Source organism: Condylostylus longicornis, unplaced genomic scaffold (genome assembly GCF_029603195.1).
Source record: "Condylostylus longicornis isolate FDR11 unplaced genomic scaffold, ASM2960319v2 ptg000044l, whole genome shotgun sequence".
NCBI lineage: Eukaryota > Metazoa > Arthropoda > Insecta > Diptera > Dolichopodidae > Condylostylus > Condylostylus longicornis.
In genome coordinates, this window is record NW_026578013.1 from 6,229,875 (window position 1) to 6,242,628 (window position 12,754).

At 23.7% G+C, this 12,754-nt stretch overlaps 1 protein-coding gene across 11 annotated transcripts in view; it reads right to left on the minus strand.

Moving 5' to 3' along the window:
• Positions 1 to 12,754, minus strand: part of LOC129610344 (anaphase-promoting complex subunit cdh1-like) — a 141,572-nt gene that overhangs the window by 79,611 nt on the left and 49,207 nt on the right. For 6 of the 11 annotated variants that reach the window (XM_055522890.1, XM_055522894.1, XM_055522893.1 and 3 more), the window contains 2 exons: positions 2,083 to 2,465; positions 1,265 to 1,784 (listed from right to left, as the gene is read on the minus strand). In XM_055522890.1, the coding sequence (XP_055378865.1) occupies positions 1,265 to 1,677 (413 nt within the window). In that variant the 5' untranslated portion in view covers positions 1,678 to 1,784; positions 2,083 to 2,465. The remainder of the gene's footprint in view (positions 1 to 1,264; positions 1,785 to 2,082; positions 2,466 to 12,754) is intronic. The other 5 variants (XM_055522895.1, XM_055522897.1, XM_055522898.1 and 2 more) reach the window with 1 other exon arrangement.

A 12,754-nucleotide genomic window follows, 5' to 3' on the forward strand; every position in this document is an offset into this window, starting at 1 on the left:
TATTTATTTGTTCCCTTTTGGGGAAAATTTTGGTTTAAATCCCATGTAACTTTATTATTTCTACTTTGTGGCTACTAATGAATCATTTTAAATATGCATATATGAATTAGAGTGGAGAACGTGATATTTTATAACTATCGAGAGGTTAACAATAGAGATAATTTAAACTACAAGTATGTTAGATTTTAGGAATTTCATTGAATATTTAAAATTTTTTTTGATTTTATAATTTTAATTCTAAAAACTATTTGAATTTTGAAGAAAAAATTTCATTCAAGAAAAAGGGGGTTCTTATACGCTTATTTACATAACATAATCTTATCGCAACTTACTTACATAACATATACGGAATTTTACCTAGGTCCCATATCGAAAAAGGGGGTCTCATGCGTAACGTTCTTATAAAAATTAATGGAGTAAAAATTTACTTGGTTTCTAGCAGAATTATCAACATTTCAAACATTTTGCTTATTAATCCTTTCAATATAGTGCAGCCTTAAGATTGAAAACTCACTTAATGAATTAGACAATTTTTTTTTTTGGAATTATTTATGGAATGAAAAAATTTTACTATAACAGTAAAATTGCTATAACAGTAAAATTTTCTCATTCCATACATCATAAAAAGAGAAGGAAAGAGGGAACTCTTTCCTGAAATATGTATGAACGTTTATGCAGGATTTAGTCCTTTTATTTTGAAAGTTTAACTATAGTGTATTATTTGATTTATTTAAGAAACAATAATTTTTTTCCTCCATTCTTATATAAGCAATACGGTGGAGGACGGAAATATAGAAAGGTTTTCTTTAGAATTTCTTAAATTTGTTAATATGTTAAGATTCTTACGTTTCTATTAATTGTCAAAATATTAAATATTTTAACGTTGAACATAAAATTGGACAGAAAAACATTAATACTGCAATTACCACTATCAATGAGCATTATGCTGTGGATGTCATCTCAATTTTTTCAATATTGATTGAACGAACATTATGGTTGAATATTTTGAAAAATAACAGGTTGGTTTGCATTTAAATAAAGATTGAATTAGGGCGAAATAGGTCTGTTATTCCACCATAATAGTAAATTAATGAAATGATGAAAACAAAAATTAAAATTGAAAGAAAAAAAACAAATAAAAACGTGCAAAAATAACAAAAAAAAAAACTAAGAAATATTTTTAATAAAAAAATAAAAAAAAAAAATTTCTTAAGGATTGTTTTGTTTTTTTTTACTAATCAATTGATGTTATTTGAAAACTTACGCTACTAATCCACCAAGAAAGGCAACTGGACCACCACCAATTAAACGTATTTTACGATGACATGAATCAAATAATGATGAACGTGTTGTTGCTTGTGATGTTGTTGTAGTTGATGATGATGATGTTGCTGTTGAATTATTTTTTTGAAATAATGTTGTTATTGTTGTTGTACTATTATTTGTTGGTGTTGTTGGTGTTGTTGGTGTTGTTGAACCATTTGAAAATAAACCATTAACATGTGGTGATGTTGGTGTATTAGCACCATTTAAATGATTATTATTATGATTATTGTTATTATTATTGTTATTTGTTGTTGTTGTAAAATTTAATCGATGAACATTTGGGGTCGTTGCCATATGATGTGGAGATGATGTTGGACCATGACCCACTAAATGTGTGGGTGATCGCAACATTTTCTTACACAATACTATTATTACTTCCACAATTTTGTAACTATTTTTTTTTATTTTTTCTTTTTCTTCTATTTTTCTTATTTTTTTTTTTTTAATTATTTAAAAAACTACACTCAATGAAAAAAAAAAAGACAAAAAATATTAATTAAAATAAAATAAATTTTTTAAAAACTAAAATTATTTTTTTTTTCACTTTATATTTTTTTTTTGAAAAATCACAATTGTAGACAATTTTTAATGAAAATTTTTATAATTAAATAATTTTGAATAAATTTTGAAAAAAAAAAAATTATAATTTTATTAAATTAATTTTAATCTTAAATTTTAAGAAAAACAAAAAAAAGAGAATAAATGAGAATTAAAATTAAAAATTATGAAAAGAGAATTTTTTCTATTGTTATTAACTGTGTGCTATCGCCTAAAGATATGCTTTTTTTTCTATTCTTTTGATAATACAAAAAAAAATATTTTTCTCTCTATTATTTCAGTTCTTTTATTTTCTAGTTCGCGGCAATTTCTACCAGAAATCGTAACTTTTTTCTTATTTATTTTGCAAACAAAAGTATTCAAATCCAGTTATTTTCCGAGTCTTTTTTTTTTGTTTTATTTTTTCTTGAGCCTGGTTAACAGCTACTTATATAATTTTCTTTTTTTATCTATGTTTCTTTGAAAAATACGAGAAGTTCATGAAAAATTAAAAAAAAAAAAATTAACAACACAACACAAAACAACGAAATTCACAGGATTTTCTTGCGGCGTCTTTGCATTTCTTTCAGCAGCAAAAAGTCCTGAATGTCATCATAAAAAAAATAAAAAACGAAAAAAAAAAAATACATAGGAATTGGAATTTTCTTGATAAAATAAAAAAAAAAATAAAATAAAATGAAAAATTTAAATAAAAAGAAAAAAAAATATTTTTTTTTTTTTACGAAAAAATGAAGCAAAAATATACAAAGTGGTAATTTTGTTTTCGGTTTTCTTTTTTAAACTTTGGTCTTGGGGAAAATAAAATTTCCACAATTGAAAATATAAAAAACAAGAAAAAATTAACAAATTTATAAATTTCATAAAGGAATAAAATAAAAAAAAAAAATTAATACGATTTTCTTTGAATATTGGAATTTCAGTTGTTTTCAGTTTTCTTTTTCCTTTTGTTTTTCACCCTAATAAAAAGGACAATCGAACAATAATAAAAATAAATTTTTTTTTTAAAGAGAGCAGCAACCTTGACTTTGGAATATATTTGGAATATTTCGGCACTTATTCAGAAAATATTAATTTTTTCCACCTACTTATACAAGAAAAATTCAGAAAATAAAAGTAGACCCACAAGACTGGACACAATCAGAGGTTTCTTGCAGAAATAATTAAACAATACCAAATTAAAATCAATACAAATTAATAATTTTACAATTATCGTAGTTAAAGAGCAATTAAGCACCTTTCTGAAGATGCCCAACCTCTAAGATTAATAGTATTTCGTAAAGCTTAAAATTGCTAGTCACAATTTGTAGTAATTTAAATTGTAAATCTAGTAAATTATTATTTAAATATTCAAATTAATAATAATTAAGTTAATTTAAATGCATGTACATAAATATAGATAAATTTTAAATTAGTAAGTTGTAGTTATCTTTCCCGTCGAGCCCAATATATTATTTCAATTAACATGTAATTTCTTCCTCTCTTAACTTTCGTTCATTCTTTTTTTTCTCTCTCTTATAACGCAATATTACTTAACGAAGAAAATTTTCTATCACAAAATATACGTACATATTTCCTTTTTACGAAATGGGACTTTTTGTTTTATATGAATCCAATGATCAAATTTTAAAAATGCTTTTACAAAAATTATAGCATGAATAAAATAAATCATACAGTACATGCATATATGCATGTGTATAAATTTCCTCAATATTTAGTAACTTATTTATTAATTTATTAATTTATTTAAAAAAAAGATTATCTCTTGTTTCAAAATGTCAAAAACAAAATATAAGTATGTTGACATTAATTCACCCAGAATAACATTTTAGTCTCATTTAATTTTTTCATTGGTAATTTGTGCATATGTTAAAAATTTACTTTGTTCAAAATTCTCAAATTATCAGAGCGATTTTTATTGTCACCAAAATGTAAAAGTTGATAAAAGAAGAGAGAAAATAAGAATAATTCAAATTACGACTTTATATTTCAAATTTGTTAAGTTCACATATTAAACGTATTCACATTATTCGCTACACACAACACAAGCAACTATCAACTACATCATAGACTGTAGAGTGTACACTAAACTATATACATCACGTGTTTCATGTAAAATAATTATAATTATAATTTTTTTTTTTCGCATGTAAAAGGTAAATAATAATTCTTTGTTTTTTTTTTATATTATTGGAAATATTAATAATATTAATAAATAATAACAATCGAAACAAAAATATAAAAATAATAATTTAGGTGACCTTAATCTCATGCAAATATACATAATTGGTAATAACTTGTATTGTAAATAAGAAAAATAAAGAAATAAAAGTAGAACAAATTGGTAAACTGACATTATTTTGAAAAAAAAAATAAAATAAAAATGTGAAAATTGCAATTGTACTCTAAAGAATATTTAAAAAAAAAATTCATAATTATAAAAATTAATGCCAGCTATATAGAAATAATTAATCTATAGAATGTTCAAGAATGGTGAAAATAATTTTCTTTTTGCAATAACAGTACAGCACATTTAATTTAAAAGAATTTTCTATTAAAATAAAGAATTCAATTTTTTTAGTGTAGAATTTTGCAATATAAATAAGAAATATTTTTTTAGATCAATATAAATTTTCATTGCTTAATAAATAAATAGAAGAAATTAAATTTAATAGCGCAATTTAATTGGTCTTATAAGAATCTAAAATGTTTGATTGATTTAAATCACGTAATACTATATTGTTGCAACTGCATTTCATATATTTTTCTAGATAATCAAATATTGTTATTCCTAAATATTATTTTTAATAAAATTATATTTGAAAATTTATGAAACCGTGTCTAATAAATCCCTCTCTAATGAATTCGAGTAATATAAGTCAATATTTTTGTTCTATTTCACAAATCATGTAAATTTGAAGTGAATATTGCGAGTGAATAATGCGTTTCCTGTCTCATTTTTAATAAGTATAAAGAAAGTGTGTTGAGTGCGTAAAATTATGTGAATTAATTTTAAAATTATTTTTTATTTCACTAATAAGGTAAAAAAAAGAAAGTCGACTAAGATCATAGAATTAATTTTCTTACTAAAATAAATTTAATAATCGACTTGATTACTCACTTTTTATAAGACAGCAGCTCATTTATTACGAGTACATGCGTGCAATCTCATATTTATTTATTTTTCATACAACATATTAAATATTTATTAAATTGAATTTGAAATTACGAAAATTGAGAGAAAATGCAATTTGATAAATATTTATTTATGTAAATACACACAACATAACACTATATGTAAGAAGATTATTATTATTATAATAAATAAATTTTAATGAATGCTAGCTGGTACAGTAAATATGGAGTTAGAGGAATTTTAAAATTTTTATATTGAACCACCCTAATAGAATCTAATAGAAAGGTAATGTATACATATTTTGGTTTCTGCTTTATAGAATGATGTGACATCTTCTAATGAATTATTTAATATTTATGTATAGTGTAAGTACTTATGTGCTCATAATAAAAAATATGTAAAAAACTAGTTTTTTCTTTATGTAACCTGAATAACCTGAACAACACACCACAGGATCTCATATTAAGTATTTGAGTTTTTTTAATCGCGAATAACAGATATAAGTATATGTACATTTATTTTTATAGGACAGGTCATTGAAATATTTACTGTTTCCATAATCGTTCGTTCGTTTGTTCATTTTTTTTTTACATCATTTTTTTATTTTATGATGTTTTTTGATGATTTGTGGTGTTGTTGAATTAATTTTCATAATACGAGTATAATTGAATCTGGACAACAACAAAAAATATTGATATTTTTTTTTCATTAATTTTTATGTAATTTTAAATGTATGCCTATAATATGTATAAGGTTTGTATGATAATAAAGAGAACAAAAGAAGTTTTCTTAAATAATTTAAATTTTAAATTTATAAAAATCAATTATAAAGATCATCCCTCATTTATTTTAAAATATTAAATCGAAAACATTATTTTCGTATACATGTAGAAATAAGGAAAAAAAAATTAACATAATGTTACGTAATACATAAATGACAAAGTCCTAACTGTTATATTAAGAAATATGTAAATAATATATAAATTCAGTACGTACAAAATATGCTAGCTTTAATTTGTATTTAATGGTAATTTTTTAAAAAAAATTATAAAAATCTTGATTAATTACACATTTCGAATATATTATCGCAATTTAAGGGTTCTCAAATACAGAAAATATATTTTACTAAATCATTAATTTTTTGAGAGAAGCAATTAATTCTTTACCCTCATTTTGATAAAGACAACACTTAAAGACAAAAATATTAAAATGAGAATCTTTATTTTCTCTTTAAAATCTATTTATTGTTCTCAAAAAAATTTTACATGTCAAATATACTCAATTAAAGAGTATATTAATTTGAATACTGTTTCTATTATAAAAACTACAAATTACAATTTAATAAAAATTGAAGCAGAGAGGAACGAACAACAACGAACTAAAAGAAGAGAAACTTTATTTTCAATTAAATATTCAATTGAATCCTCTCAAAATTCATGTACATGATGGACGATTAACAAGGCTCTTTTCAAATTTCACTTAAAATATACGATTGAAAGTTGAAATATCAGGAAACTAAACAAATAGAATTTTTTTATTCTACAATTTTTTAAAACCGCTTTAATTGCCTATCGAATTTTTTTCTTATTTCTTTTATACTCGTACAAAAAAATAAAATTTTCATTCAACTGTTTTGTCTTTCCATATTGAATACTGTTATAATATAATATGACATTTTGAATATTTCATTGCAGCTTTCTATTACTCTTCACTCGTTACATCTTTTAATCGAGAATTTTAATGTTTAAAATAGTCTGTAGCAGTCTAGTATATAAAAGTATATGCTCACTATACACATGTATACACGTATGTGTCTCATTATTTTCATATTCACATTTACTTAGTTTGTTTAGATTTTAATTCTCATTTTTCTTAAAGATTTTGATATCATCATATACACAGTACTTTTACAATATATAAGATTATGTGTATATAATAGATTAAGTACAAGATCAACAGCATTATAACAACAATCACTGTTGTATACATAAAAATAAAGAAAATAAAACAGAATTTTACACATCATGCATGCACTCTGCATAAAATACATAACAGAACAGGTGAAGAGAAGGGGAGTAGTTAGGAAAAAAGAGAGGGAAATCTAGACACGATTTCATAGATTTTCTACATACATAGTTTGTATTATAGTTGTGCCTGTATGAGCTTTTTTTTATTTATACTTGCTATGCTATACAAACATTTATGTAAGTCTGTTTGTTTTCTTTAAGATTTTATCAGTCTCTCTGTAACTCTTTATTTTTTTTTTTATTTACAAAAAGTATCATAATAACAATGATTAGTAATGATAGGTAATTGTTATTGTAATAATAATGATAATGATTACAATGATGATAATGATGATGATGCGCGATCTACATTATGTTTTCATGTTAGTTTTATATAATTTCGTTTCTTCTTCTTCTCAACAATTTCTTTGTGTTCCGAATATTGTTCATATAATTTTTTTCTGGAAAATTTTCCTTTTTTTTATATTGCTCAAATATAATATACTATGTACACATACACATATACAATAATAGACGGTAATGTGTTTTATGTGATAATAATAATAATTTCAAAAGTTAAAGAAAAAGATTCTTTAGAAAATTTCATTGTTTTGCTTTTTGTATAAAAATGAAATGCCGTTCAAAGATATTTTCTTGTCTTGTGTACATACAATATACATACATAAATATATACATATATTACAGCAAGTTATGTACAAGTAAGAGATGAGGAGAAAATACATAATATTCTTTAAGATAGTAATGTTAAAATTATTGTTGATTGTATCTAATAAAATTTCTACGAAAATACTTTCTTCAGAAATGCATTGTAATGTTATATTTAAATTAAGTATTCAAATATGTAGAAAATTTAGATATACGTACATACATATTAGGTACATGCAGGTATACATATTAGATACGTACATAAGCACGCATATTTTAAGGAAAAGATAACAAATCTCGTATTAGAAAACAAAAAAAAAGTTATGAAAAATTTTCTTACGTTAGGTATTTTTTTTTTCATATACATAACGTAATAAATATGTAAATCATAATACATGTAATTATCTTGAAGTGTTAAGATAGTAAAAAAATGTTATTAAAAAAATCTCTATTCTATTGTTATCAAGTACATATCGTATAATAATAATTATTATTGTTTATCAGCATTCAGCAACATGATGATGACCGTTCATAAATCATAAATGAATGTAATGGTATTTAGAAGAGGAAATAGAGCAGAAAAATCTGTAATGAGAAAACTCTAACTGTTATAAATATACTTATAGCTGTTAATGCCCGAGAAAATAAATCAGAAAATAATAAGTTAATGAAATTTTTGTACAATCGTACAATTGTAATTGTATTAAGTCACATTCAAATTACGAGAAATTTTGGAGTAGCGCAAGAAGGCGATAATAACAATATGTATGTATAAAAGAAAATTTATATTCAAGTCTATTACACTGCAAAAAAATTCAACGTTTAAGCAGTACGATTGGTTGACGTGGCAGGTGCACTCCATTCACCGTACCCCTGCTCAATCACCAGGCCGCCATTGAGCGTACTTTTATGGGTAGCCTATCTTAGTTACCTGGTTCACTTAAAAAATTTATTTTAATCACCAATATTAAGCTTCGATATCTCGTCCAGCCCCGTCACACATTCTCTGCCCCATGTCACCAGTTTGACTCATAACCAAGACGCATGCTCCCCACTTCCCAACGGATACTGGACGTTGTATCCCGTGTAGATTTTAAGGCAGGCAAACTCTAGAAATATTAAAGCTCATTTCTTACATTTTAAAGGATTTGAAAATTTCAAAAGTAATTTATAGAATCGATTCCAATTAAATAATTGAAGTTACATTTCTTGATTTATTTGTTTCATGTAAGAATGAAATTCATATACGAGACAATCCAATAATAAGACTTATTAATCATCAACAAACACGAAAAGTATTAAAGACATTTAAAGATTTAAATAAAAAAAAAATAATGAAAATTCAAGGTGAACAGGTACTTACAATGCCAATATTGCTACTTACAATACGATTAAAATCAGTTAATTGAAACGAATTTAAATTTAATTTTGATTATTTTTCCAGTACGCAACTTTGAGTATTACAAAATGTTTTCCTTCTGTGAAAAATTTACTTATGTTCTTTAAAAGCAGACATTGTAAGTAAAATATAAAAAATCGAACCGATATTATATGGCTCGCAATAGTTAAATAAACATTAGAATAAATAAGTAGGTCTTTGTATTTTTGAATTGATAACGTATTGGATTTTCAGGTCTGAAAATTAAAAAAAAATTACTTCAATTACAGCGACAGAATGAAATTAACAAAAAAAATTTGATAATTTTCTTCCAATATTGTTGGAAAAACAATATGCGTACCATTGAATTTTTTAACTGTTATATTTTTTTCTTTTTCCTTCTTAAAGTGAACATAATCAGTTTAAATTTTATTGTTTCTTTTTTGTTTTTATATTTTTAATTCAATTGAATAACTTTTTTAATCTTATTGTTTTTTAGATACCAACGCCCGTCTACACATACTGTTGGGCTATATGCAATGTACTGTAATTGTTTTTAATTTCCATGAAGGTCTAATTTGTGTAATTATCTCGAATTTCCATATGTAAATCAATTTTAATTGATATATTTTATATATTTATATGTAGATATACAGAAAACTTAGGTAAGTATTTATATAAGTAATTTTTTTTTTAAGATTATACTATTTCTCGATCATTTTATCACGTCGCATATCCACACACCAATTCTCCAGCAACAAAAAAAAAAAATTCAATGAGAAGAGTTAAAAATTAAATTGTTGATGGTAATGAAATAAGATGATAAATTGAATGAATTTCAAAATTCATTCAATATACAAAATGAATGAATGAACGAATGAATGAGTGTACAAGGAACATTTTCGAGGTTTTCTTTGTCATACAAGTACTTTTCAACATTTTATATCGTGTTTCAAGCTTAAAATATTATTGTAATTTATTAGAAGATTTTTTGTGGATATTTTAACCAAAAAAAGTAAAAAAATCTTTTCAAATCTTTTGATGAATGATTATACTTGTGGTAAATTATATAAGATTTAAAAGTCAATGAGTTTTTTTTTTATGTAACATTTTATTATTATGACACACACACAATAAAAATGGGATGAAAGATAAATAGATTTACTCACTTATTTTGTTATTTGCTTTTTTTATGGTAATTTACTTCGAAATTCGTAATTACTTTTTAAACAGATTAATCTATAATAATTGGTACTCTAAATTAAATTGAAGAAAAAAAAATTTGGATTGAAAAATTTCAGCAAATTTTTTATTATTTGATTGTTGAAATACTCAAATTTTAATAGACAAAAAAAAAAAACAGCTGCACTTACAAAACATGAAAAATTGCATTACGTAATGAGTAAGTAATTAATTAATTGTTATGAAAAAAATGTAATTAGGTCTCGGTATATTTTGTATTATTTTAGTATTACATTCGTTTCACAATATTCCGCCATCTAATACTCATCGTCTGTCAATTTTCTCAAAAGTCGGATTTTTTCACCATAGATCTCATTTTACGCCACATAACGTATTTTTTGTCAAATTCTCACATTTTCCTTTTTTATAATATTAAAATTGGGTCATTAGCATCAAAATTATGGATCCTATCATGATCGACTAAGCGAATGTTACAGCGAACCAAATGAACTTGGCGAATTTAGTAATATTTCAAATCATGATCTATGAATGATGTTATTCACCATGGATACAAAATGTTGTTACTTCTAGAATCCAAAAATTACATTATCATAACCTCAAAATAGATAAACTTGGTCGAGTTCGTCAATTATAATATCAAAAATTCATATGAGACGAACAGGCTTTGCTGATTATGATAAGGCCTTGTATAAAAAATCTACATACTTTCTTTGATGGTTCTCTTCTTGATTAGAAATTTCAATTTGATAATTGTCATGAAATGAATCTTGTAGATATATAAAGACCAAGTTAGCGAGTTGTTTATGCCATCTAGTACATTTAAGAAACACAGTTTACATAAAATAAAAATTATAACATATTTTATAGTTAATAAAATATGTTTAAAGAAGGCCAATAATATACGCATAAATGTGAGGATAAAGTGACAGAATTCCGAGAGGTATTATTGTTATTTTTAAAATGTATTACTCATTTTAATATTAAATCACCAACAAATTTAACTTGGTTTTACTTTTTTTTTACATAAACAGGTGTATAAAAGTGGTAAACCATTTATTTCAATAATAATAATAATATATTCACACCTCTATTTCTATTTATGAAATAAAATTTTATTCTATTTCTATTGTAAACTTATAAATAATACCTGGGCATAATAAACAATGCCATAATGGTCATTATTTATATTGTCCGGGCAGTAAATACTATTTGTACAGTATATCAATAAATAATGAGTAATGTTCTTAAGTTTATACACATACATAAATGGTTTTATTTATGATTTTAAAATAAAATTTTTAGAATTAATCAAAAAGATGAGTCATTAAATAAAATATAAACCATTTGAAACCAACTAAAACACATGAAAGTAATTTTGACAGATTTTTGACATTCTTTACGAATGGTATACTATTTGAAAAGACGAAATTACATTCAATCATCTGATTTATCCTTTCATAAATATGACAATTATATTTTTGATTTTTTAAATAGGATGCAATTGAATTTAAGATTTTCGATTATTGGTCATTTGATACTTTCAGAAAGTACCGATTTCACTCAATGACACTCGAATTGCGCTCAATTTATTCTCTCAAATATGTCAAACTTTCATCAAATTTTAATTATTATTTGACAATATAGGCCTGCCTTGTAATTTAAATTACAAATTTCTTATTTTTTCAAATCCGTCACCTGAATTCTTTTTTTTTTTTTTAACTTTTGTCAAAGAATCATACAAACATCAATTATACGGTCAATATTCTCAATTTTGTGTTCCAATTTTGTTATTTTCGAATTTTTTTAAGCCTTGCAAAAAAAAAAAAACCAAATTAATACCAATGAATAAACACCACTTATAATTTCCACATTAGAAAATGAGGTTTTTTTCTGAATTAATTAATTTTTTGTTATTGTTTTTTGTTGTTACACTTATGTTTTGTATAAAAGTTTCTATTTAATTTTTAACGTTTGTAACAACAATGAATGTTCCGATTTTGTTTTTTTAAGTTCTCTTCTTATTATTGTTATTTTTATTTTAATTATTTACCCTAAAAAAAAAATATAACAAAACCCTTCTTTCCCATTCCATTGTTTGATAAAATGAACAAAAAAAAAAAACAAAATATATGCCTAATAAGTCATAACCTCAAAAAGAAAAAAAACTATAAATTTAATTTACATATTAATTGTTCTTTGTTGTATACACACGTTCATACAAACGTAGACACTATATTGATTGTTGTGTAAGTATGAACAATATGTAAATTTATTTGATATTTTTTTTGATTTGAAATAGGTAATCAAAATAACACTGTCGTAACACAGACAGAACAGGAACAACATGATTTCATAATCAACTTAAAATTCGGAAAAGAAATAAATAAATATTTACTATCATAACAACAGCCATAACATTAAAACAAAACAGCATTCACAATTATTTCGTTACGTGTACACGTGTAAGTGTTCTTAGTATTACAT